General features: G+C 47.0%; 2 protein-coding genes across 2 annotated transcripts in view; both read right to left on the bottom strand.

Annotated features, from left to right (window-relative positions):
• The window catches only part of LOC125444938 (zinc finger protein 628-like), a 42876-nt gene extending 15697 nt beyond the window's left edge, over positions 1-27179 (bottom strand). The window contains 6 exon segments of the mRNA XM_048517711.1: positions 16131-16142; positions 21188-22218; positions 23342-23468; positions 24310-25284; positions 26643-26696; positions 27113-27179. Of these exon segments, the coding sequence (XP_048373668.1) occupies positions 16131-16142; positions 21188-22218; positions 23342-23468; positions 24310-25224 (2085 nt within the window). The 5' untranslated portion in view covers positions 25225-25284; positions 26643-26696; positions 27113-27179.
• On the bottom strand, positions 8144-13514 carry LOC125444930 (serine/threonine-protein kinase SBK1-like). Its single transcript, XM_048517704.1, has 4 exons — positions 13387-13514; positions 11496-11660; positions 10785-10987; positions 8144-9589 (listed from the first exon to the last, which is right to left on the bottom strand). The coding sequence occupies exons 1-4, from the start codon at positions 13394-13396 to the stop codon at positions 8993-8995; spliced, it is 975 nt and encodes a 324-aa protein (XP_048373661.1). The 5' UTR covers positions 13397-13514; the 3' UTR covers positions 8144-8992.
• Positions 27180-27416: the final 237 nt, after the last annotated feature.

The following is a 27416-nucleotide window of genomic DNA, read 5'->3' as shown; positions in this document are numbered from 1 at the left end:
GGATCCCACCTCTGCCTGTGTAGGAAGCTGTGGAGAGCTGCTGCCAGGGAGGACAGACAATACTGGCCTTGATAGATCAATATTCTGACTTACTAGAAGGCAGCTTCGTGTGCAAACTAAGAAGGGGTGAAATTCTGCAGAGTGGCAGGGTAGGGGTGGCCTGCAACTAAATTATGTGTGAGGTATATCTAGCCCTGCCTCCTGTAGAGCAAGAGGCCCTCTTGCCACAACTATCAGATGTCCCCATGAGGCAAGGAGAATGGCAGGCTGCCAGTTACGTAAGGGTGTTTATCATGACTTTGTGAACATGTTGACAATGTTTGACACAGGTCAGCTAATAGTCTGTCGTTAGAAATGGTGAATTGATGGGTTTCCCTGGCTCTGGTCTTAAGCCCTTTGTGCGCTTACTGTTTGTGGGGCAGCCGTGTGCTTCTCAGTGGAATCTCCCCGTATTGTTTTTAAAATGAGGAGGTTCCCCACTGCTTCTCAGTGTGATATAGTTGTTAAGAGCAGGTGGATTCTAATCTGGAGAACCAGGTTTGATTCCCCACTCCTCCACCTGAGTGGCAGAGGCTTATTTGGTGAACCAGGTGTGTTTCCGCACTCCTGCAGGGTGACCTTGGACTAGTCACAGTTCTTCAGCACTCTCTCAACCCCACCTACCTCACAAGGTATCTGTTGTGGGGAGAGGAAGGGAAAGGAGCTTGTAAGCCACCTTACAGGAGAGAAAGGTGGGGTATAAATCCAAACTCTTTTTCTTTTTCTTCTTCAAGCATAGCCACCATTTTGCCTGCCCCCTGCTTCTGGGCTGGGAGATCGTTTGCTGCTCGAGGGTGGATCACTTCTTGTGCGAGGCCCCTCTATAATGATACACATCACACCATTGCTGGGGTAATAAATTGGCCATAGCCATTTTATTGAGCAGAAGCGTGAGGCTAAGCATGGGTCTGGATCTGGTCATGCGGGTACATGCTACAGCTCAGTAGGGCGGGTGCCCGGTCCCGAGCTTCGATCTACTGTGGGGCTCTGCCGGGCGGCCGCTCCTGGCCAGAGATGTTCCCCCTTTCGGCCCGGTTCGACAGGGCGGTCGCCTCTTGTCGCTGTTGCCGTTCCCAAGGGGAAAGTAGCGGCTACCCTAGCCCCCCCCTTCCCCTTGCTCCTTTCCAGATCAATACCCATGAGCCAAACCACCACGAACTAGGCTATGACATAACAGCATGCATTAACATATAAAAGTAGGGTGAGGTGGGTGGGCAAATCGTTGGCCGGCAAGCACATGGCCTGAACAAAGGAGGGCAAGTCCCTTTAAAGCCTCGTGACTCGCTTCCTCGCTTTCCATCTCGGGTGACGGCTGCCCTCTTCCCATGGTGGCTCCCTTTCCAGCAGTTCACTTTCAGCTGCGGGGCAGTGCCAGCTGGGCTCATTCCAATCCCCCACCCCGATCAGCAACTCCGCCTCGTGGTAATTCACATGCGCCTTTTGCTACCTGTTTTTGTTTGCAAAATCCGTTTTCACTATCTACCACGCCTGCAGTAGATCAAAAGTATGTTATTTAAAAAAGAAGCCCGATCGATTCCGCAGAAATGCTGGCAAGGGAGAGGACAGAACTGTTCCTGTGTGGGCAGGGGGAGGCGGGAGGAGCAGAAAACTGGAAGTAAGCAAAACGCACCCTGGTCTGCTTTGTTTTCCCTGTGCAGGCATCGGAAAAGTCACACTTTGCCCACTTTCACAAGCCACAGGGCAGTTTTGTTCTGCAACACTGTGAATTCTGAAGAGGGAAAAACATGTGCATATCTGGAAATCAAACCTAAAGAGAATGTTCACTCCATGCAAAGGAGCCCACGAGTGTGGAAATGGTCTTGGTGTCCATCAGTGTCCTCCAAGAAGAGAAGAGGGAAGAATCATGCGGAGGCATTTGTCAAGTTTTGGGGAAGAGACAGTGAAGATTCTTCTGGCTTCTGCTCCTCCTCTTCTGGTTGAGGTGGCTATGGTACCATCTGGCCTCCCCTTTCCTTTCCCACCTGGTTGTATATTGTGTCTGCTGCCAACCCTCACAGGACTGATTGTATTTTTTCACCCTCTCAGATAATTGGTAATGGTAAATTATTGGACTGTGTTTAATGTTTCATTAGTTTTTTATGTTTTTAGATATCTGTTGTGAGCCGCCCTGAGCCCGAAAGGGTAGGGGCAGCATATTAAATCTAATAAAAAGAAACAATAAAAATAAAATTAGAGCTCAGCTATGACACCTCACACTGGGAGGGATCCAAGTAGATTTGTTAACCTGCTGTGGGCACTTGCACGGACGGAAATACTACCAGAAGAGGAAGCGTGCACTCCGTGTCAGAAACCGGCGTGTACTAAACTCGTTCATAGGATACAAGCTTTTAAATCTTTGATTAAATCTTCGAGAGAAGTTGTTTGTGCTTGTAACTGCACCCTTTTGAAGCAGCGTGGATTATCAGCTTGGCTACGTCTTCATCATTCTTCCGATCTTTACACCTGAACTATCAGTTTCCATGGGTCCCTGGAGAACAGGCGGAGGGGTTAGAGTTCCCAACCATCTGTTCAAAGGTCAAACAGCAAAGCACATCCAGTACTCTCCAACAAAATGTGTTTGTTTTTTTACTCCAAAAGCACGGACCCCTACAAAGGGGTGCCATGTTTGGATCCCATGCCAGTATGGGCTTATTGGGTGTTATTTTTTTTATGTCATGATTTTTATGTGTTATATTTGATATAATATCATGTATTTTGTATGATGCCCTAACCTGGATGGTCAAGGCTAGCTGGATCTCAGCAGATCTCAGAAGCTAAGTAAACCCTGGCTAGTATTCGGATGGGAGACCTCCAAGGAACACCAGGGTTGTGACACAGAGGAAGGCAATAGCAAACACTTCCCAAGAACTATTACCTTGAAAACCCTTCTACAGGCTGTTGTTATAGTTTGAAAGCGACCTTTACTCTTCGATACAGGGATTGCTGGTTTCTTTATCAGTTCTGTGTTGAACATCTGATGTTATGGACTACAATTCCCATCAGCCCCTTCCAGCATGGCCAATTGACCATGCTGGAAGGGGCTGATGGGAATTGTAGTCCATAACATCTGGAGTGCCAAAGGTTCGCCACCACTGCAAGTTGTTTGCGGCTTGACTGCACTTCACATGCATAACTGTTCGTGAAGTGACAGAAAGCCAATGTGAAAATATTGGAAATAAGGTCAAACGATCTTTGGCCGAGGTTACCCTTCCTTACGTCTCTTCTTCCCCAGCCTACCCAAATTGGCAACCCATTCTCGGGATCAAATTGGGTGAATTTTTACAGGGAGTAAATTCCACAACTGTAGGGGGCAGCCGCTGAAGACGGACACTTTGTTAAACAATCATGCTCCTAGAGATGTTGTGTTGCTGGTCCTGTTGATCAAAACTTTCAAAATCATGACGGGCCAAAGAGAGAATAGGGGTTGCAATTATTTTATCGCTCAGATCTAACCGTTGCCGTTGGGGCTGCTGACTTGCCCATCCTTGTTATCATTAGCCGTTTCCCCACTTTGAAAAGAAACGCGAGGGTTACCGGGCTTCGTTAACCGCGGGTGTTTCTGAGCGCGCAGTCATGCTCTCCACTGCAAAAGGTTTTGCAAAAGGCACCATTCTGAACAGGGGCAGAAATGACGCGCGCTGAGGGGTTGCGAGGGCGGCAGAACCGGGGCGGCTGTGTTGTCGCCGCTCTGGTAGTGGGGAGTGCCTCTGGACCCCACGTTATTTGGAGTGAGTAGCACGCAACAAAAGGCGAGTGGGGAAACGGCCATTGATTATTGTGCCCCATTTAAAATTGATGCTGAGTCTAGTGGGAAGGTGGGGGGCAACCACCGTCACCCTCGGAGTGTCAGAAAAACTATCCAGGTCCACTTAAAACCAGCCAGGTGGCAACTTTACTTAGTTTATGATGTTTTGAACATAACTCTAATGGGTCTGCCAGTGCCTGTAATTCATTGCTGGGACTGACAGTTTCATGATTCTCTCATGTCACTCTTCCCTTCCAGGGGCTGCCAGCCAAAGGTAGCCAAGAATATCTTACAGGGTAACTGAAGGAGAAACAAATGGTGGAGAGGTTGAATGAGTTTTCATAGCAGATCTTTAACTTAAAGTATCCTCAGCTTCTAGGGCTGAGTAAAGCATGGGGCTATTAACATATGGAAAACAGGGTATCATTGGAGGCAACCCATCTACACAACATAGTAATGCAACCCTTGCAAAGATATTCTTGGTACAAGACTAGGGGTGTTTACAAACATATGCTAGGTCTTGCGGGGAGGGGGGGTTAATGTGTATAAATGCTGCTTTATTTTGGTATGTATGTTTGGAGGGTCTTGATCACTGTTGCTACTTTCTATGGGTTTCGCTTGAGCTGGACTGGTTGTTCCTTTCTAATTGCAGTTTGTTTTTCTCGATCTTGTGATTCCCATTTGTTTATTGAAAATTTTATTTTGAATGTAACTCTTGGCAATATTTTTTTAATTTACTGTAAGCCACTGAAGGTGCTTTTCAAGCAGAAGGGATGGGGCAGGAATCAATTCAATTCAATAACCTTGATTAGGCATAATTTAAAATAAAGTCAATGCATGTCCCTGAGGGGTCACAACAAGTTCAGATATGACTAGATGGCAAAAAAAAAAGGAGAAAGAAATTGCAGCTGTGAAATGTTGGGGAGGGCTGTGTATAACCTGCCTTGAGTTTCAATGAGAAAGTTAGGCTAAAAATTTTAATGAACAGATGCTCAAGGGAGTATGATATTTGATCAATGTAATCACTGATCTATCGATGGGAGTACCAAAAGGGAACGTTCCCTTGGATAGAAGTTAAACGTGTCCTACATGCACTTGGGTGCCTATGTCATGGGACAGGGTGTGGGGAAGAGAGGCATCTCAGCAGTAATATGATTCCACCAAGTCAACTCTCTGAAGGTGCCGTTTTCTGTAGGGAACTGATCCCTTTAGCCTGCAGATCAATTGTAATTCTGAGAGAACTCCAGTCCTTACCTGGAAATTGGTAACCCTATCTAATTCTTTTGAAGGAAATTTAAGGCCACTTTAGACCTTGTTTTTTTCTTCTTTCACACACTGATGCCAGTGACTTTTCCCCCCCTACCCTGAGCTGAGTTACTGGGCCTTTGAAACAATAATGAAAACAAGCTTTCCACATCAAGCCACAAGGAAGGGGGACTCTGTGTCCTGGCTCAGTTATACAAATAAAACACTTTTGCATGCATGTTATTGTATATCATCCCTTGCCAGCCATTGCAGAGAGATGCATTGAATCCCACCTTGTGGCTTTAGATATGCAGCCCCACTGGTTACTGATGGTTCTCCATGTGCAGCCAATGAATTGTTGCAATAACTATATGGGCCAGGAACTCATGTGTGTGCTCTGATTTCAACATTGTGATTTGTAAAGATCTTAGTTCTGTAGCAGATATCAAATTCTATAGATGTGTATTAGATGTAAGAAAAAACAGTCCAGGGTTGCTAACCTGCCCAGGGGAGGGGGGGGGGCAGGAATTATTCCAGTGTTACACATGAGCTCCTGACTATAGAGAGGAAACCGCAGCTTCAGAGGGCAGACTCTATGGTATACCATAGATTTCAGGTGAAATGCTTCCTTGAATTCCCTTCTACATAGGCACTGCTCCCAAACCGCTAGGGATTTCCCAGGTCAGAGTTGCCAATCCTAAAAACCACTCACTCCTGAACATAATCCTCCCCTCACCTTCGTAACCCTAACTCCCAGCTGCCTTCTGAGGAGAGTCAACAAAGGAAGCGAAAGAGGAGAGATCATTTTTCCTCTCACCCACCTGCTGTGGCCGTCTTCTGCATCGGGCTATATTTAGCAGGTGCGTGACAGAGGCCAAGCAAAATTGGCCACTTGTTAATCGTTTCCGGTTACAGCAGTTCTTGGACATTCGTGTCTCGTAGCGAAAGGAGTCTCATGCTGGACACGACTGGAGAACTCAGACTGCCTCCAAGGCATGGAATAAACATACGTTTCTCATGCTGCGGAAGCAACTTTCTTATAACAACACCCATGCCAGCTCAAAAAGGGTTTGTCACACATCCACGCTTTTTAGCAGCCAACTTTCATAAAATGCTTACAGAAACTATTTGGAAGAGCGAGAGGCTCTTTTCCCTTCCCTGTTTCCCATGAAGTGTTTTATTTGATTTTGATTTTCAGCTTCTTTAATGCAAAATGCAGTTGGGCTCTCTTGTCCATGTTACCTGGAACAGTTAACTGTGTGATTCACTGTTGAATGGGTGCACATTTTTTGCAGGGCTCATGATGCCAGCTGCTAACTGATTATCCCTTCGGGTTCTAGGGTTGTTCATCCCTAAGACTCAGATTCGGGTTCTAGGACTGCTCATCTCTAAGACTCAAATTTGGATACCAGTTCTCAGGAGGGTATTTTGAAATCTCAGGTGGGGGATAGGGGTGATTTTCATGTGTTGGTAGGAAGTGCCCTTCATATTGCAGCCGACTTATAGTGACCCAGTACCGTTTTCAAGGCAAGAAGCGAACAGAGGTCATTTTTTACTTCCTGCCTCCATGTAGCAACCCTGGTTTTCCTTCGTGGTCTCCCAATTAAGGCAGTTAAGAGCCAGTGTGATGTAGCGGTTAAGAGCAGGTGGATTCTAATCTGGAGAACCAGGTTTGATTCCCCACTCCTCCACCTGAATGGCAGAGGCTTATCTGGTGAACCAGATGTGTTCCCACACTCCTACATTCCTGCTGGGTGACCTTGGGCTAGTCACAGTTCTCTCAGGACTCTCTCAGCCTCACCTATCTCACAAGGTGTCTGTTGTGGGGAGAGGAAGGGAAAGGAGATTGTCCTTGAGTCTCTTTACATGAGAGAAAAGTGGAATATAAATCCAAACTCTTCTTCTAATCAGGGCTGACCCGATTGACCTTTCAAGGGCTGACAAGATCGGGGTAGCCTGGGCCAATCAGACCAGGGACAGGGTCGCAGATTGAAATCTCAGGATATCGACTCAGCTAACCTACATATCTGAGGGCTTCTTCTGCTTGCTTGGTTTTGTAAAGGGAGTAAGCTAGTATTTAGAAGTTGGGGGAAGTGATAGTTGTGATCATTTGTGTCTGATTCTTGAGATTCAGGAAGCACAATGGAGATAACGGCTCGAGAACGGGCTGGTTGAAAGAAAAGGGGAAATGACTTGGGACAGAGAAACAGGATGGAGAAACAAGGACTTGGGTCCAGGTAGGACGAAGAGCAAGAGTGCTATTAGGAAGACCTCACTTTGGGTTTAGAGAGAGAGTTGTATGCTATGATTGAGAGGGATTTGGGGTCAAATTCACACATGTTAAAGTCCTCAGGGCTTCCCCAGGGGCTTTCTGTCTGGAGTGTGCCTGGGTTTTCTGGCTGGGAACACAATTTTCAAGTCTCATTGGGCTAAATAGGATTGGAACTGCAGCAAACAGGGTGAAGGGACTTCACCCTTCCCTCCTTCCATGGCATTTTCTGGCATGAAACTATCCCAGGGAATCAATATTTGCCTTATGGAGAAAATTCAGACATCCTCGTGGCTGCTCCTAATTGGGCAGATAGAAGCGCAGCTGTTTCAGGTGGGATAAATGGTTCAAGGGATACCGTTCTCTCTGCGCACCGTATCCCATTTGGAAGTGGGATCATGGGCCCATGGGAGTTAGGGTCCCCGCGGTGAACTCTCTATTCGAGTTTGATGGAAACCTGCCTAGAGGACACAAAGAATTTATAACGTGTGAATTGTTCTTGAGAAACTGATTGGGAGGAGACAACTAAAGGAAGGAAGAGCTGTTCGAAGGAAGCTGATAATAAAGACCTGATTTCAAGCCTGTGAAGTAGCCTGTGAAGTAGCCTGTGAGCACGCAGAAGGGAAAGTGCAAAACATGTTTAAAATATGAACATTGAAAACAATTCTGTTTTCAATGTTCATATTTTAAACATGTTTTGCACTTTCCCTTCTGCAAGTGGTTGAGGACAGTGGGGTTTAGATCCAAACTCTTCTTCAATTGGTGTGTGTGGGGTGGTGGTGGTGGTATTAGCAATAGAGGATCTTTTTTCCTTTAGGACAGAGAGCGTGTGCGATTGATAAGAATTTTAATTTCACAATAATTATTTATTTACAAATGTACAAATGGAGCAGGTAATACAGGCAGCCTGGGCTAGAGCTCCGGAGACGTCAATCCCAAAGCTCTCGGCAGCTCTGTCCGAGCCAAACTGCTCCCGGTTAGCCCTCCACACACACACCCCTTCTGAGTCCAGGCAAACCATTTTTGCAGTCATCTTCTCTCACTCGAGATAAAATGTCTTGTGGCATTCCAAGGCAGCTGAGGTTCAGAGCCATTTGAATGCCCATCAGTGTCCACGGCCAAAGTTGAAGCAAGACTGACTGTGGATATGGGTTCATGCAGCAGTGTGGAAGAGGCTTAATCATTCTGACTGTCGTTGCAGAGGCAAAGCTATTCATTTCCATCCCGTTCATCTGAAAGCAGGTTGATGGAAATTCAGTCCATCTGACCCAGCAGGAAGTGTCAAGGTGTTTGGGTCCACTAAATGCAGCCCCACTTGATTCCTTTCCATTAGGTTTTTTTTTCAAGGATAATATAGTCATCTGCTGACCAAGGAGAGGCTGAAATCTAGAATCTCTGACAGACTTAGGATGAGGAATTGGGTCGATGGGGAGGCTGTCCTGATAAGACGAAGTCACATCGGAGAGAATGGTCCACGGAGCCCGTTTCTCCTTTCCTGTCCTTCTGGCAGTTTGCATAGCTTTCTGAGGATGACATAGCCTTTTCTTTGTTTTCAAGGCTGGATTGAGGGTGCCTCTTCATTGCCAGGGTGGAGGAGGTGTCCAATTTGGTGATGGGTCTCTTTGGTCCCTCAGTGATTACAGCAAAGAAATAATTGCCAACCTTTCCCTTCTCTGTCCATTTGGCCTTGTCTCTCAGCACCGCCGACTGGTGCCCAAAAGGTGGTCCCTGCTGAGCCTGGGCCGGCTTGGGGTCTCTGGCAACAACCAAGGAGCTTTGATGTAATTCATTACCTCCTTGGCCGGGCTACGGTGCGCGGGGTTGGGCATCAACAGCCCCTTCAGCATCTCCAGTGCCACAGGTGTGAAACACTCCCAGTGGGGTGGCCGTGGGGAAAAGCGAGGGCTGCGGTGCCAGCAGGCAAAACTGCGGTAGTGCCGGTCAGCAGGCACGGCAGTGAGCCAGGGGAAGTAGCCTGTGAGCACGCAGAACAGAAGCACCCCCAGGGCCCACGTGTCAAGGCTGGGCTTGGCCTCCAGACGAGCCTCGGGGCCCAGGACGCACAACTCAGGGGCGGTGTAGGGCAAACTCTCCGGCAAAGCCTCTATGGGGTGGCCCTGTGGGCAGCTCAGCCCAAAGTCAGTCAGCTTGATGCGACGACACTCGGGATCACACAACAGCACATTCTCTGGCTTGACATCACGGTGGACCAACCCCTTGGTCTCCATGTACTCCAAGGCACTTGCCAGCTGAAGAGCACAGCGTTTCACCCGCCGCTCAGGCACACCAACCTGGGGGCGGGGGGGGGGGGATAAAAAACATATTACAATTATGTACAATTCTCTGTCTCTCTGTCTCTCTGTCTCTCTGTCTCTCTGTCTCTCTGTCTCTCTGTCTGTCTGTCTGTCTGTCTGTCTGTCTGTCTGTCTGTCTGTCTGTCTGTCTGTCTGTCTGTCTGTCTATCTATCTATCTATCTATCTATCTATCTATCTATCTATCTATCTATCTATCTACCCTGTTTCCCCGAATATAAGACATCCCCTGAAAATAAGACATAGCAAAGTTTTGATTTGGAAGCATGCCACCCGAACAGAACACAGAAAAAATAAGACATCCCCTGAAAATAAGACATAGTGCATCTCTGGGAGCAAAAATTAATATAAGACACTGTCTTATTTTCGGGGAAACACGGTATCTATCTATCATCTATCTATCTATCTATCTATCTATCTATCTATCTATCTATCTATCTATCTATCTATCTATCTATCTATCTATCTATCTATCTATCTATCTATCTATCTATCTATCTATCTATCTATCTATCTATCTATCTATCTATCTATCTACCCTGTTTCCCCGAATATAAGACATCCCCTGAAAATAAGACATAGCAAAGTTTTGGTTTGGAAGCATGCCACCCGAACAGAACACAGAAAAAATAAGACATCCCCTGAAAATAAGACATAGTGCATCTCTGGGAGCAAAAATTAATATAAGACACTGTCTTATTTTCGGGGAAACACGGTATCTATCTATCATCTATCTATCTATCTATCTATCTATCTATCTATCTATCTATCTATCTATCTATCTATCTATCTATCTATCTATCTATCTATCTATCTATCTATCTATCTATCTATCTATCTATCTATCTATCTATCTTTCTTTCTTTCTTTATGGAGATTCAGTCCATCTGATCTAGTAGGAAATGTCTATCTATTATATTTATATTGAAGGAATTCAGAATGGATTGCATGACTTTCACATTTTATCACAAGTCTGAGACCTTTCATAGAATGGCCATGTGTCAGGAGTGCTTTGATCATGTGCTTCTTTATGGCAGGGGTTTGGATTGGATGGTCCTTGTAGTCTCTTCCAGCTCTATGATGCTATAGGAACAATTCCCCCAGGGGCTGCTAGTTGCTAACCCACCATCAATTGAATATGTGTTGGAGCTCTGGCTCCTTGGCTTTCATTACCTGTGGCACCATGAGTGAGAAGAGGTCATTGGCCAAGGCCAGCTCCTGTGCAAAAACATAGTGCTGTGGGGTCTGGAAGGCGATGCCGAGGGCCATGGCAATGCATGGGTGAGCCCCCAGGGTCAGTGCAATGCAGTATTCACTCAGGAAATCTTGCAGCTCCGTGTCTTTTTTATGCACAAATTTCAATGCCATGGGGGTCCCTGCAAGACAGAAGCGGGTAAAAGGTTGGGTACTCCCAAAGCTTGGATTACAGTCACTAGGTCCACCCACACCCACAATTTGACATAGGAAAACCATATAAAACTACTTTAACAGATGGAAATGGTTTCCCCAGTTAACAGATGTGGTAGTATATGTAGTGGTTGGAGCACTAGGATCTTAAAGACTCAAGTTCAGATCCCCACCATGGCCCATGGAAGTAGTAATCATTCACTCTTATTGCGGTTGTGGTGAAAATAAAATGGGGAAGAGGAAATGCCACACACCATCCCGAGCTCCTGGGAGGACAGGTCACCCAGCAGGAATGTAGGAGTGCAGAAACACAATATGGTTCACCAGATAAGCCTCTGCTACTCATGTGTAGGAGTGAGGAATCAAACTCGGTTCTCCAGATTAGAATCCACCTGCTCTTAACCACTACACCACGCTGGCTTGAATGGTCTTCCTGCTCCACCCCAGCCTTTTCCCTCCTCCTGGCTCCTTACTCACCTCGGCACTGGTGGACTGCCATCAGGACGTGTCCGTAAGAGCCGCTGCCCAGTTCCCGAAGGATGGTGTAACTACTGGCCACTTCCACCTGGGGCAGATTCTGAGCCGTCAACAGCACCATCTCCTCCAGCCGTTTTGCGATGTCACCAGGGACTAGCTTCATGGCTGCCCAGAGAGAAAAAGAAGATAGTTGGCAGCGGTGTGTGTGTGTGTGTGGGGGGGGGGGGGTGATGAAAGAGGGCTGTTGATGAAAGAGCCGTTTGCCACCCACTTGTTCCAAATGTCCAAACAAAATAAGTAAATTAAGTAAGGATTTCAGTGGTATGCTGCCTTCCAGCAAAACGTATGTATAAACATTTATTTGCAAATCACGGCTTTATCCTTCTCTTGCTAAAAAGAGCTCGGGGGGGGGGGGGGTACATGATTTCCCCCTTCCCCATTTTATCCGTACAATGTGAGGCAGCTTAGGCTGACTGTCGGCCTGAGATCTCCCAATGAGCTTCATGGTGGTGGAGTGTGTTTCCAGATTTCTCAGCACCAAGTCCAGTACTTTAGACACTATGGCTCATTCCGCACATGTAGAATAATGCACTTTCAAACTGCTTTCAGTGCTCTTGGAAGCTGTGCGGAACAGCAAAATCCACTTTCAAACAGTTGTGAAAGTGGTTTGAAAACACATTATTTTGCATGTGCGGAAGGGGGCTAGGACACCCTAGTTGAACAAAGGTGATGCCAGGGGAACTAGGCTGTCTCACTGTTTCCAGACACAACTTGCCTCAACCCCAGTACATGGAGAAAGCCTCCAAAGAAGATTGTAAACAAGCTATAGATCTATATCGGAATATCCTCTGTCCTTCTCACAGCTCCAAACAGCATGAATTCCCATGTGAGAGAAAATATTCCCTTCGAGATAGCATCAGAAATGACTACACCAGCGTGTGAGTAGATGGCACAGGGATTGGACTGTGGACCAGATGCTGTGGACCATTTGCCTCGATTTGGTGGCTCGAGACACAAGGCGCAGAACGCTGAATTCAAGGTCAGATGGGTGGGGCTCAGACTTGGTAAGTGTTCAGTAAGAGCCAACGGAGGGCTCTGATCATGTGCAGAGTGCCATTCCTTCATAGAACAATCAAAAGCAATGCTCATTTATAATCTGGAAGCAGGAAGGTTACAGGATCTACCCAAGCAGATCTTGTCTTGTTGTTGTGGGCTTTCTGTGCTGCGTGGCCGGGGTCTGGTAGATCTTGTTCCTAACGTTTCGCCTGCGTCTGTGGCTGGCATCTTCAGAGGTGTATCACAGAGAGAAGTGTATCCAGTGTGAAACGTTAGGAACAAGATCTACCAGACCACAGCCACACAGTCCGGAAAACCCACAACAAACAGTTGAGTCCGACCGTGAAAGCCTTCGACAATACATCAAGAAGACCTTTTTTTAAAAAAAAAAAAAAACCTCAAACCCTGTGGGTAATTTTAAGATGTTTCCCAAAGTGCAAAAATTTGCCATTGCAGACATTTTTTAAAGCAAATGCAATTGATACAAGACATAAGCCAAGAGTTCCGCATAAAGCCAAAACCACTTTCTAACCTGCTAGCTTACTTATTTTATCTATGGAGCCCATTTTTTACCCCAACCTTCCTCCTAGGTCGGGGCGGTACACATAGTTCTCCCTTCCCTCCTTCAACTTCACAACAACCCTGTGGGGTAGGTTAGACTGACAGACACTGATAGTCCCGAAGTCACCCAGTGAGCTTCCGTAGCAGAGTAGGGAATTGATCCTGACTCTCCCATATCCTAAAATCACACTGGAGCTATTATACCACACTGGTCTGGCATTCCAGGTATAGACGCAGGATGTGCAAACATCTCTTGCCTGAGACAGTTGCTCACCTGTCAGCATGGAGATGAAGCCCTCACGTCCCTCTAGAGAGGTATCCTGACAATGGGGAAGAGGTATCCTGACAATTCACTCTGCGATTCTCTCCCCAGGTCCTCAGTCCTGCCTGCCTGCCTGGTACCTGCCACATGTAGGTCCCCGTGGAGCCTTTTATAGCAACCGCGTCCCATCTGGTTCAGTCTGGCCACATGCGGAGGGAAGCCTGCCAAACCACCCCTCTCATCTCATCCCTCCGCCCCAAAAGGTCAGGCCTCTGGAGTCCCAGCCGTTCCAGAGGGCAGGATTAGCAGCCAGTTATCAGGGTTATTTTTACTGCTGCCTGCCCAGCTGCTCTTATGCTCTGGCATATCTGCCCCAGATGTTCCTGGAAAGAAGGATTCCTGCTGTTTTCTTCTTCTTGCTCAAGGCACCAGGAGCTAATTTCTTGGCAGGAGAAGGCTTAAGAGACAGCGGCTTTCTATGCACTGGTGGTCTACCTTGCATTAAGTGCACCGTCCCTTTGGGTTGGATTCTTGATTATGCATTCATGCTGGCCTCGTTGCAGGGAAGAAAAAGGGAATTAGAGTGTGTGCTGTTTCCTTTGGGTTTTACTGCTGCTCCCAGTCTTGTCCTGCTCATACAACAGCTTTTGCAAACTGAATCGAAAGGGCTGAGTTTGTTTGTTTTTTTAGCATATTTTCATGCTGCAGATCTATTGGTGGAGTAATAGACCCATGAAATTGACATGCACAGACATGATCTATTGCGTTATTGGTAGACCCAAGCTGGCAACGCATGAAATTGATATGGACATGATCTATTGCGTTATTGGTAGACCCAAGCCGGCATCACTAGACAGACAGAGTAGATGGAGGGAGGCTGCACGGAAATGAAAAGGAAGTCAGCAGGCGGGCAAAATGGCAGATCAGATAGGTGTGGCAGGGGATGCTTCGCAGAAGGAGACTTGCCCTGCATACAGACACGGCAAAACCAGTAAGTGCACAAAAGGCCAGAGAAAGACTACAGTACTTCTCTGCAGCCTCATCGTTTCATATGTGGCCAAGGCAGTAGCACATTGTACCTACTTCATCTCACAACTTGCACCAGAGAACCTAATTCTTTATTTGAAACTTGTTTCAATGCCACTTATTTCCCTACAGGAGTAGAGCTTTCTTTGCTTTAGTTCCCTTCGGCCCCTTCCGCACAGGCAAAATAATGCGTTTTCAAACCACTTTCACAACTGTTTGTAAGTGGAATTTGCTATTCCGCACTGCTTCAAAGAGCACTGAAAGCAGTTTGAAAGTGCATTATTCTGCATGTGCGGAATGAGCCTTCCACACATGCAAAATAATGCACTTTCAATCCACTTTCACAATTAGATGGACAGACAGTGGATTTGCTATTTCACACAGTAAAACTGAATTGCAAAGTGCATTGAAAGTGGATTGAAAGTGCATTATTCTGCATGTGTGGAAGGGACCTCAGAGAGATGTGGGTTTTTTCCCCTGTCAAAAGGCCAAGTACTGAAGACTTGAATTGTAATCTGTAATTCCTGTTTATTTGTAGATAGCCACACTGAGCAGGTAATGCACAAATAGAAATGGAAGCCGGACTCCTTTCTGGAGCTAATTTCAGTGTGTGAGTGACTGGGGAGGAATAAAATTGTTGTCATTCTATAACAATGTAATAATATCAAAATGTCAATTACTATTTTTAAAAAGATCATGAAAAGTCTCCCACTGTGGAGGGTGATATAGCTGTCACAGAGACTGTGCCATTAAAAATGTGGGGAAACCCCCATGTGCAATTTGTGCAAAGCTGCATTGCATCAGCAACCACAGCAACAAGGGGGGGGAAACCACGGCAAAGTGTCCCCATGTGGAAAGGGCCACAGTCTTTTCCCTTTGAAGCCAGTTGTGAGAAGGTTAACAATGGCTAAGCTTCTAGTTCTCATGGATCTAGATTATTACCCCCAAAACATCTGGGCTAGGGTTAGGTGCAACTGTATGGTGTGGCAGGAAGAAAGAAACCAAATTGGTTTTTTATTATTTGGCACAGAATCAAATTTTTAAATATAAAATATGATACATAAAACAAACGTAGAACTTCCTATAAAAGATAGGTATCGTCTCCAATCTGTCTAATCTGCATGGTAGGATACCTATTGCTGTATCATTTTGCTTTTAACTTGCTAAACAGATCTATTTTTATTGCAATTTTATATTGGATTGTATTTTTGCATTGATGTGTAGGGGTATTTGTTGTTGTTTGCTCTGGCTGTTTCTTTTTTTTAAAAGGAATCTGAAGTGATTTGAGCCCCTTGGGGTCAACCGTCAGGTTATGTGATCTGTTTTCTTGCTGCTGAACTATACTTGAGACTGAAGAATGTGTCTGTGTAAATCTTGATCTATTTATGCCTATTAAAGGTTAAAATAAATAAATAAATAAATAAATAAAAGGAAGAAAGAAACACTATCCCTTTTCATCCAAATTCTGTTGCCAAAGGCCAAGATACGTATTTCACAATTTAAAAATATGTTACTTGAGAGGTTCATTCCTCTAATACAATATGCTGGTGTTACTCTAACACAATATGCTGGTGTTAATAACTACCAATCCCTGGTTTCATCCATACAATCTTTAATATGGTAGTGAGAGCCAGTATGGTGTAGTGGTTAAGTACGGTGGATTCTAATCTGGAGAACTGGGTGTGATTCCCCATTCCTCCGCATGAGCGGCGGGCTCTTATCTGGAGAACTGGGTTTTCCCGCTACTACACATGAATCCTGCAGGGTGATCCTGGGCTAGTTTCAGTTCTCTCAGAACTCTCTCAGCCCCATCTCCCTCACAAGGGCCCCTCCTGCACCTGCAGAATAATGCACTTTCAATCCACTTTCACCATTGTTTGCAAGTGGGTTTTGCTCTTCCGCACAATAAAAACCAGCTGCAAAGGGCATTGAAAGTGGATTGACAGTGCATTATTCTGCATGTGCGGAAGGGGGCTTAGTTCAAGGTAAGGCTGGCCTGTTCCAGTAGATTTACAAGATTCATGTAGCTGACTGTAGTTCTCTTCACTGGATTGCTGGGAGTATCCCAGGGGAGACATTCTTCCCAGGATACTTCTTTAGTGCAGTGCCAAAGGGGCTTGTAAACCATGTCCTCGGGAGGATATCAGAGCCAGTGCTCCCTTTCCTTATTCTTCTTCAAACACTCCAAACCATTTCAGTGAGTGCCTCTCCATGGAAACCCAAAGCCAGGGTATAACAAACAGTGAGATACCCATCTGCCTGTTTCTAGCTCATCCAAGCCCTTCCCCAAAGGCAGATTTCTATGCTGTAAATCAACATGTCCCCATTGGCAAAGGACCTGCTGCAGCTAGGCGTAGACTGCCAAGGCATAAGGAAAGGTCAGGGCATATCTGTCCTCGGCTGGGGGACAGAACTGACATGCCCAGTGCAGAAAGATCCCTGGCAAAACAGTTGTCTTTCCCCCAAAGGGTTGCAATTAGTGGGCAAAAGGAAAAGGAACCTGATCTAAGGAAGGGCTAGTCTGTTGCAAGCTGTTAGATCCCTTAACAGTGAAGTATTTTCCCCTTAATATCCTATAATCAGTCTCCCATGTTATCTGATAGAGTCTGGACTTTTCCTGCACCCTCTTGAAAGTGTATGCATGCCTGATATGGAGATTTTCATCCGTACTGAGGAAGAAGAGATTTGTACCCTACTTTTCTCTGCTGTAAGGAACGTCAAAGCGGCTTACAACTCCTTCCCCTCCCCACTCGATGGTTCTTTATGCTCACACAACATTTGTCAGGTTCTGGGCTTTACAAACTCCTGGGCTTTCTCAGGATGCCAAACCACTTCCTCCTTTTAATAGCAATGGGACAGACGTAACAATAAATAAGACATCTGAGCAATATCTAATTTTGCCCTGTGTATCATTATAAAGTGGGCTCCAAGAAGGATAGCCACCTCCTGCCAAGGAAACTCCTTGAGTTTCAAGAGTGGTGCCTGTGGAAATGGTCAACTTGGGAAGGAATTTCATCTCAAATCTATGGTACACCATAGAGTTTGCCCCCTGATGCTGTCCTTTTCTCCATGGGAACTGATTGTGGTTGTCTGGAAATGAACCGTAGTTCCGGGACAACTCCAGAACTCACTTAACTCCAATCCAAAAGATGGCTTGTATCAGTATGTTTTTTTTTTGCTTTAATTCCAGACAGAAAAATATTATCGAAGTGGTGGTGGTTATGAATTTTTACAGAATCAAGAGGTTAAGCATTCCCTTGATGGTACTGCTTCAGTTTGCAGGAGATGGTGTTCATCCTTTTGAAATTTAAACGTAAGAACATAAGAACAAGCTAGCTGGATCAGACCAGAGTCCATCTAGTCCAGCTCTCTGCTACTCAGAGTGGCCCACCAGGTGCCTTTGGGAGCTCACATGCAGGATGTGAAAGCAATGGCCTTCTGCGGCTGTTGCTCCCAATTACCTGGACTGTTAAATAAATTTGCAGCACTGAGCTTTCCCTGTTGGTATGAGGTGGGTCCAACACCCACCCACCCCCACCTGACACACATACCAGATCCATTTGCAACTTCTTTTAATAGTACTTATGGGTTCCTTCTTTAGCTTCCAAACCTGTTTCATGCAAATTACACCTTCTCAAACAGGAAGCAGTCATTGACCTACGAACCATCCAAGACTTTTCGCTCCTGGTGCCAGCAGCAACCATGGCAACGCTTGCCGGATCAACACCCATTTCTGCTGCTCTAAACTCGAGATTTTTTCCGATGTCATGGCCACAGATTGGTCACGAGGCTGATGTCTGTAGGTCCAAGAAGGCTGGGTAGAGATCTGGGCACAGACTGCCTCTTTCGCTGCCCATTGTTCCAGTCCAGGGCAGTGATCCTCTTGAGCAATCAGATCTGCTGTCCTGGAACCCATCCAGTTAGCAGGCGGCACATTCCAGCTTAATGAAGCTCCAGGCAACAGCTGCCGCCGTGGGGCCTGTTTACTTTGGCAATGGGGTGTTCTGCTGGTCATTACCCTAGCACCATAATGAAGGGATCAACACTCAAATGGCATTTGCACCAGAGTTTAACTTCTCATTGAAAACAGCAACGTCGAATGCCGTATACGCCAAGGCGCTCTTTCGTACACGATCGGGAAGAACAATTTAGCGATTCGCCACCTGTGGCTTTTCTGCAGCAATAGTTATTCAGAACATGAGATGCCCCATTCAGACCTCAATTTAGTCTCCACTTTGCTTGGCAGCCTCTTCAACTGCAATATGAGGTTAATGATACTGGCCTGCATTATTAAGTGGTTAGAAGGATACTTGGGAATTTGCACTTGTAGCTGGTTGAGTCTCATTAGATCTCAGAAGCTAAGTCGGGTCGGCCCTGGTTAGCATTTATATGGGAGACCACCAAGAAAGCTTAGGGTCGCAACACAGAGACAGGCAATGGCAAAACCAACCCTGAACATCTTTTGCCTAGAAGATCTCATGGGATTGCCATAAGTTGGCTGCGACTTGATAGAACATAAAATAAGATGGGAGGAAGCTGGGCTTTCATACTGTTAGGGCTTTGGCTGTGTTATAGCTACTATCCAAAAGTATAAGATGGTCAACTATGGCTCCTTCCGCACATGCAGAATAATGCACTTTCAAACTGCTTTCAATGCTCTTTGAAGCTGTGCGGAATAGCAAAATCCACTTGCAAAGTGGTTTGAAAATGCATTATTCTGCGTGTGCTGAAGGGGCCTATGTATGGTCAACTATAAATGACAACACAAATAACTCAGCACAAGGCAGAAGAAATTCCTGACTCGTATCACACTGGCCATTTTGTGTGTGTATAAAGGGCCATTAACTCACAGCCGACTCTTGGCAGCTCCAGCAAGTAGCTTCCAAGGCAAAGTGATTTAGCAGAGGTGGTTTGTGGCTTTCCCTGCCCTGCACAGTCTTCCTTGGAGGTCTCCCATCCAATTGCTGACCCTGTTTATCTTCCAAGACCTGATGAGATCCGGCTATTCCATGCTGCCTTTCCTTCTTGGCCATTTTAGGAAGCCCTTGTTTATTTTATCTGCAGTTTTATTTTTTTTAAGCCACCAGTTTTACTTTTTCAGATAAAAATCATTATGACATTTTATCATTTTTTTGAATTCTAAGCTATTGTGAACACAGTTACAAGTTGGTTTGAAGACATCCTCAAAATGTGGATTCTGAAAGCGGAAATAAATAACAGGGAGAGTGGCGAGATCCCTGAAACACATTCGGGAAGCCCTCCTCCCTCCCCAACTAGCAAAGGAATCTCTTTGCACGTCTGTGGCCCGCTAGGCTGCATCTTAGCTTTGAGGTTACCGAGCTGTTGCCAAGTCTGGAAGGGTCTGCAGTGATCCCTGCTGAGTCTGAGGTCCTTGTGCACAACACATGGGCCGCCTCGCCCAATGTGTGGACCGTGATAGACAGCTGCAAGGGCAACATCTGTCAAGTGGACCCAAGAGAAAAAGAGGGCGCCATTTACCAGAGCTGCAGTGCCACCACGTGGTCTTCCAAGGAACTGAAGCTTCATCAAGCAGGCAAGGACTAAATTCCACTTTGCAAGCAGGCGCACCAAAAACACGCTTCCTTCATGCTGTGTCAGCAAAATAAAGCTGGACGTCAAGACACCAAACCATCTTCTTTGTTGGGAAAATTGTACTTTTAATCAATTGTAGTACAAAAATCTGGCAACCTATCGCCTTCTAACAAGGACACCCATTCCCAATGGTTCCAACCTCCTTCCCCAAATATTGCTGGGATCTCAGCCCTATCCAATTCATCAACCTGTCTCCATTTCCACACAAGTACTTCTAGGGCAGCAACCAGCTATTTACAAGGCATCCCTTCGCCATTAGATAGCTTTGGCCATGCGTGGCTGTTGGCTTCCTGAACCTCCACACAAGCCAATAGGGGACTGCAGCATCTCGTCTTTCCTGTGGGAAGCCACGTTACTGAAAGAACACAGGAAGTTCCAGAAACCACCAACATCTAATGCGTGGTTTTCCGCCACCTCTGCTTAACTTCTAACAGAGGGTCAAGCACATCTGGAAACCTCAGCAAAGAAGGTCCACCTTAAATGGGGAGAAGGTTTTTGATTATTTAGCCCATCAGTTCATCAAGCCCCCCTCCCCCCTTGGTTAACTCCTGGCATGATCTACCTGGGGCACCCTGTCTCAAATTAAGTCCTGAGTATTCATCAGCAATGTTAACCGTTTCATAGTTTTCTGGGAAGAACATCAGAAGTGAGATTCAGTGAGGTTCAGTGGTGGCGAACCTTTGGCACTCCAGATGTTATGGACTGCAATTCCCATCAGCCCCTGCCATGCTGGAAGGGGCTGATGGGAATTGCAGTCCATGACATCTGGAGTGCCAAAGGTTCACCACCACGGTTCTAGGAAGAGCATGTATGCAGCAGATACACCCAATCTGGAGGGTCTCAATTCAACCCCCCCCCCCCCACATTCCCCAACTTTTGTGCTAGAGGAAGAAAAATGTAACAGCCAGTCTACACTAAAATATCTCCATCATGCCAATAACATATTTTTGACCAGAGTGTCTTCGTGACACTGACATATTGTGGGTGAGAAGCTATCTCATCCAGCTGGTTCAGTTCTCAACCAGGTTCCTGATCCAATATTCTAAGATGCCAAACAATGTTTGGACAACAGGGGATGGGCACAAAAGGGAAATCTCTCTTGCTCTCTTCAAATATCTATGCTCTGGATGCAAACCCCCAAAGGGCTGCACTTTGTGTATGTTTATGAATTTGCTATTGGGTGGAGTCTCTGGTGTTTGACAAGAGTCTGTCTCTGCCGGAACCTCCTTCCGCACTCAGCACAACGATAGGGCTTCTCTCCGGTGTGGATTCTCTGGTGGATGATGAGGTCAGCCAACCGGATGAACCTTCTCTCACACTCATCGCAGGGGTAAGGTTTCTCTCCTGTGTGGATTTTCTGGTGCCTGGTGAGAGAGGACAGCTGGTTGAACCTTTTCCCACACTCGGTGCAGCTGTGAGGCTTCTCCCCAGAATGGGTCCGTCGATGCCTGTGGAGATGCGAGAGCTGGTTGAACCTCCGGCCGCACTCGTCACACGTGTGAGGTCTTTCCTCCGAGTGCGTCCGCTGGTGCCTGGTTAGAGCCGACGAGGCGATGAACCTTTTCCCGCACTCCGGGCAGCCGTAGGGCCTTTGGCCCATATGGATCCTCTTGTGAACCGTCAGGGCTGAGAGGTGGCTGAAACATTTTTGGCAATAAGTGCATCGATAAGGCCTTTCTCCCGTATGGATCCTCTGATGGCTGATGAGGTGCGCTCGCTGGCTAAAGGTTTCCCCACACTCGGTGCAGGCATGGGGCTTCTCTCCCGTATGGATCCTCTGATGCCTCGTGAGGTGTGAGAACTGGTTAAACCTCGCCCCGCACTCGGCACAACGGAAAGGTTTCTCCCCCGTGTGAATGTGCTGGTGTTTGGCCAAGTCCGACGGGCAGTTGAAACGCTTCCCGCATTCAGCGCAGGGGTGGGGCTTTTCCCCCGTATGAATCCGTTGATGTCTGGTGAGGTGGGACATCTGAATGAAGCTTTTGAGGCACTGGCTGCAGTGGTAGGGCTTTTCTCCCGAGTGGGTTTTCAGATGTTTGGCCAGGCCTGACGGGCGGGTGAATCTTTTCCCACACTGGGCGCAGGCATGAGGCCTGTCCTTCCTGTGGATGCCGCTGTGAGCTCGGAGCTCCTCCTCCCCCCTGAATCTTTTCCCACAGTCTGGACACTGGAAGCACTGCCCGGCTCTCCCTAAAAACTTGGCACCTGTGGAGCGGGAAAGAAAAGTCAAATGTGACTGGGGGGAAGTGCACAGCAGAAGGAAATAAAATAGGATATGACTATGAGGTCGTGGTGACAAAAATGGTGGAGCCTGAGGAGGCCAGGTTTGGGAGGGGAGGGAGAAGGAAGTCCCATGTTAGCAGAGGTGGGATCCAGCAGGTTCTCACCAATTCCCGAGAGTGGGTTACTAATTATTTGTGTGTGCCGAGAGGGGGTTACCAATTGGGTCTGCTTTTCCGTTAGAAATTCCATTAGGTCCAAAAATCATAAAGTCCTGTTGTTTCCTATGTGGCTGGTTAGCGAAGGTAGAAAACGGGATAATTCTCCCCGTTGGGCTGTTTTAAAAACATGTTTTAGAAATATGGTAAAGTTCCTTGTTTAAGGAAAGTATCCTTCTTTTGATTTCTAGAAACAAAATGAAGTATTTGAAAGTATTAAGTATTTGACAGGCAGTCAATTAGAGGAGAAGTGGTTGTTTCTGTTGGCAGGAGACGATAGGACTTGCTATAATGAGTTTAAATTATGGGCAGAAAGATACCAGCTGGAAATTAGGAACTTTTTTTTACTGTAAGAGTTTTTTACAGTAACAGAGAAATTATTAATGCCCTGCCCCCAGAATGCCCGGCCACGCCCCTGTCGTGCCCTGCCAAGCCCCATTGGCGCTACGCCACTGTTTGAATCCCACCACCATGGGAACCTGTTACTAAAATTTTTGGATCCCACCACTGCATGTTAGTCAATGGGGCCAACTCCCACTAACTGCAAACTGTACAATGCCATAGAGTCCACTTTAATGGGGTATAATGCCATCGAGTCCACTTTAATGGGGTATAATGCCATCGAGTCCACTTTAATGGGGTATAATGCCATAGAGTCCACTTTAATGGGGTATAATGCCATAGAGTCCACTTTAATGGGGTATAATGCCATAGAGTCCACTTTCCAGACCATTTTCTCCAGGTGAACTGACCCCTGTTTCCTGGAGATCAGTTATAATAGTGGGAGCCACCCCCTGGAGATTGGCAACCCTATGGAGACTAGATGGAGAAAGAAACAGACAGACTGACAGTGTAGGGTCTGGTACAAGGTGTGAAACCCCCATCCTTACCCAGCGGGCTCGCGTTTCCATTGTCTTGCTGTCTGACTTCTTTGTAGCTGTGCCTCGGCCGGACATTTGCTGGAGGACGCGCCGACTCAGAGCAGTTCGTGGTCCCGCCTCGCAGCGACGTCGTGACCTGAAACAGCCGCAGCAATTCCAGTGAGACTGAGGAGGGGGGATCTTATGGCTGCTTGGCCTCATCTTGCCGTCTTGCGCGACTCAGCCAACATCCCACTGCAGTTAACGGAGCAGCAGGCAACTGTGCTCGTAATGTTTATCTATTGGTGAAAGCAGTAGAATAGTCTCATTCAGCGGAAGCCCCATAAAAGTTTGCTGCTTCTTTCTCCCAGTTGGGCCAGTGACAGTGAGCTTCTAACCATTATCCAAGACATATGTGGCAAATCGTAATCTGCCTCAAGTCTCAGCCAGAAAGGTGGACAATTAATCAAGTGAAATAAATTACCTCCCATACATTTGTGGGGAACTAATGTAAATGAATGAATGAATGAATGAATGAATGAATGAATGAATGTGAAGCAGTTGCGTAGTGGTTAAGAGCAGGTGCATTCTAATCTGAAGGAACCAGGTTTGATTCCCCGCTCTGCCCCTTGAGCTGTGGAGGCTTATCTGGGGAATTCAGATTAGCCTGTGCACTCCCACACACGCCAGCTGGATGACCTTGGGCTAGTCACAGTTCTTCTGAGCTCTCTCAGCCCCACCTACCTCGCAGGGTGTTTGTTGAGGGGGAGGAAAGGGAAGGAGATTGTAAACCTCTTTGAGTCTCCTACAGGAGAGAAAGGGGGGAATATAAATCCAAACTCCAACTCCTACTCCTTCTTCTTCTATTTAACGCTCCAGTGGCTAGCTGCACATTTGGGACTAGGGCACAAACTAGCTACATCAGAGGAATAACTCTTGGATCAATGAAAATTCCTCCCACTTGGGACCCCTTCCCCTTCGAGAATAAAGGACTTTACCTGCTGTTCCTGTTTCCCCGCTTCTCGCTGCCTCAATAGAAACCCCTCTGCCAGGGCCACCGCCTGAGCACAGGTTTCTGGACCACGTTCTCGGACTTGGGTCTGGATTTCCTTCGGCAGGATCGTCAAGAATTGTTCCAGGATCAACATCTCTAGGATCTGCTCCTTGGTGCGCGTCTCTGGCTCCAACCAGCGATGGCAGAGCTCCCGCAACCGGCTACACACCTCCCGGGGCCCCTCGGTTTCCTGGTAGCGGAACTGGCGGAAGCATTGGCGCTGTGTCTCAGCACTCATGCCATCCCCTTGGAGGGCGGTGGCCTTCATCTTCCCGTAGTCTCCCCTGTCTCTGGCCTCCAGGCTGGTAAAGTGGCCTTCTCCACTGAGATTCGGCACAAGTCTGGCCATGCCTTCTCCTCGGGACCACTGGCAGGCATCAGCCGCCCTCTCAAACGTTGAGAGGTCATCCCATGGAGGCAGATCTGGCAACTGAGAACTTGTCCATCCCGAATGAGAAGACTGGACTGTCTTCAGGATTTCCTGCCACTGGGCCTCACCGTGTGATGGAATTCCCTCCTGTCTCTCAGGCCTACCTTGGTGCGGTGTGACCCACCTCAGAAACTCACCGATGGTTCCAGCCTGAATGGCCCGTGGAGATTTTCCTGCTCCGGTCACCAAACCTTGCCCTGGTTCAGAATGTGGTATATTGGGCTCCTCCATTTTTCTCTCCAGGTTGCTCACAAGGGCAGCTGGGACTGGAGAGAGAGCACCCTTACTTCTCCAGAATTGCCACCATTTTGTCTCCGTGGATTTTGCTTCAACTCCAGTCAGGCGCACATCTTCCAGCCATAACTGGGGGACACATTCAGTGGGTCTAGTGTAGGTCAGGCCTTTCCGACGATGTTGCCCACAAGACATTCAAAGTCCGAGAAGTAACACTGGACAGTAAAATTCCAATCTAGGGAGTGTTCTCGGCTCCTGAAATAAAAGGTGAAGGGGGGAATTATATCTTTATACACAATTAGCTAAAATCTGGGTTTCTCTCTATAAGTCACCACCACGCTGATGCAGACAGAGCTGCTGTGATGCCACAATCTTTTTGAGGGTGAAGAAATTGCTAGGTACACTCATAATCAGCTGAGTTTTGTTTTGAACCAATTTGAGGGGGGGGGGGAGCCGGCCAATAGCACGCTAGCATCAGGGTTATGATGTCATGTCACCTCCTCCCTTATTACACCTCCATGAGCAATATAGTCTAGTTGTGCCCTTGATTACATGTGTTCAAATGTTCCCACAAACTGTGGGGATCAGCCAAAATAGTTAAAAAAAAAAGAACTGGCAGCCAGCGTGTACAAGCAATTAAAAAATGTGAGAAAATTCTTCAGGAGACCCTCAAAACGGATATAGGGCCACTGCTTTCTAGTACCTGGTGTACCAGGGTCAGGCTTTCAGCTGTAGCGGGGTGAAAGATTGAAATACCAGAGGGGGCCTAAAGTACCTGAAAGCAGAGGTAGGATCCAGCAGGTTCTCACAGGTTCCCAAGAGTAGGTTACTAATTATTTGTGTGTGCCGAGAGGGGGTTACTAATTGGTGATTTTGCCACGTGATTTTTGCCTTAGTTACGCCCCTCCTCTCAGCAGTAGCGCGCAGAACTTGAAGCAGTCTAGCAGGAGGTGCACCGGCGTGCGTGGCAGCCTGCGCCTGCGTGCATTCGTTTCCCACCCAAGGACCGACGCAGCGGCTGCGTCCTTGCCACAGCTCCGCCCCCAGAATGCCCGACCACGCCCCCATCTTGTCCCACCCAGCCCCATTGGTGCTTCGCCACAGTTTGAATCCCACCACCATGGGAACCTGTCACTAAAATGTTTGGATCCCACCACTGCCTGAAAGCCCATGGGTTAATCTGGCACTGCTCATGGGGCACTGCCTGGTGATGTCCCATTGAACAGTAGCACTAATGCCTGTTTGATGACATGTGATGCACACAGGCACACGTGGAAGCAGCTCTCTTAATCATTTAAAGAATATTAAATATGAAAAGGCAAACACATCCTCTGAGCTGCCCACCTGAAAAATGGGGACCGCTATCACCCGTCTCACAAGGGCACTACGAAGAGGAATGTGGCAAAGAAGAGGTTTGGCATGGCATGGCGTTGGAAGTGCCACCGCCTCTTGTAAGGAGTGACCACCAATCTATAGAACATAACAGACCTCCCTTCATACAGAATCTCTCTCTCTCTGTGTCTCTCTTTCTATGGGTCAAAGAGATGTTGTCAGTCACCAGAACACCCCTGAAATTGCAAGCTCTGCACCTTGCAAAATTGGCGTCTACTCACCTCTGCAGCTTTCGCCAGCTCCTGGGCCTCTGCCATCTCCAGATCGATCAGCAGCTGATGGGAGGAAAAAAAATAGAGCTCAGAAAGGAAGCTCTCTCCTGTATTCCTTCCCCTGCGCCTGAGAGATGGGTGCCTCTAGGACCCAGAATGCTCCAACATACTTAACCCTCCGTGATCTGATCAAGGCTGCTGGTGGCTCAGATTTCTGTCTGAGCAGATCACCGCAATCTGGTCTGTTTTGGCCAAGCTGGAGTCAACAAAACGGCTCCTGGATACTGCCAGTTTGCTTAACTCCAGCACGCCCCCTGGAAGGACTCCTTGCATATTTGCCGGGAAGTAAATTGTATTAATTTCCATGAGCTTATTCCAAATTAGAGTCTATAGGATGCAGACTCAGACATACAGTTCAATACTCCCCCCCACATTGTCAGTTCTGTGCCTATAAAGAGGTTCTGATAATGCTCAGCCACCTTATAGGATTGTGATGAAGTTTTAGGGTGGGAAAATCAGGCACAGGTCTATACTGGGCAACTTGTTAAGGGCTTTGAAAGCTATTTCCCCCCCTTACATAATTTTTTGCAGATTAGAGTCTACCTCAGTGGTTGGCTCTTAAAGAGCCACAGGGTTTCTTTTTGGACATGGGTTTCTGTTCAGCCTGTTTCTAAAAGGGTACCCCAGGGCTTGAAGCGGTGCAAATCCCTTGCTATGAAAACTTTGGAGCTTTTAAACAGTTTCCAGCATCATAGCAGCTTCTGCAACTGTGAATGGCACGGA

Source organism: Sphaerodactylus townsendi, linkage group LG15, assembly GCF_021028975.2.
Source record: "Sphaerodactylus townsendi isolate TG3544 linkage group LG15, MPM_Stown_v2.3, whole genome shotgun sequence".
In the NCBI taxonomy this organism is placed as follows: Eukaryota; Metazoa; Chordata; class Lepidosauria; order Squamata; family Sphaerodactylidae; genus Sphaerodactylus; species Sphaerodactylus townsendi.
The sequence above is the reverse complement of the archived record's forward strand: the minus strand, read 5'-3'. Positions and strand labels throughout refer to the sequence as shown.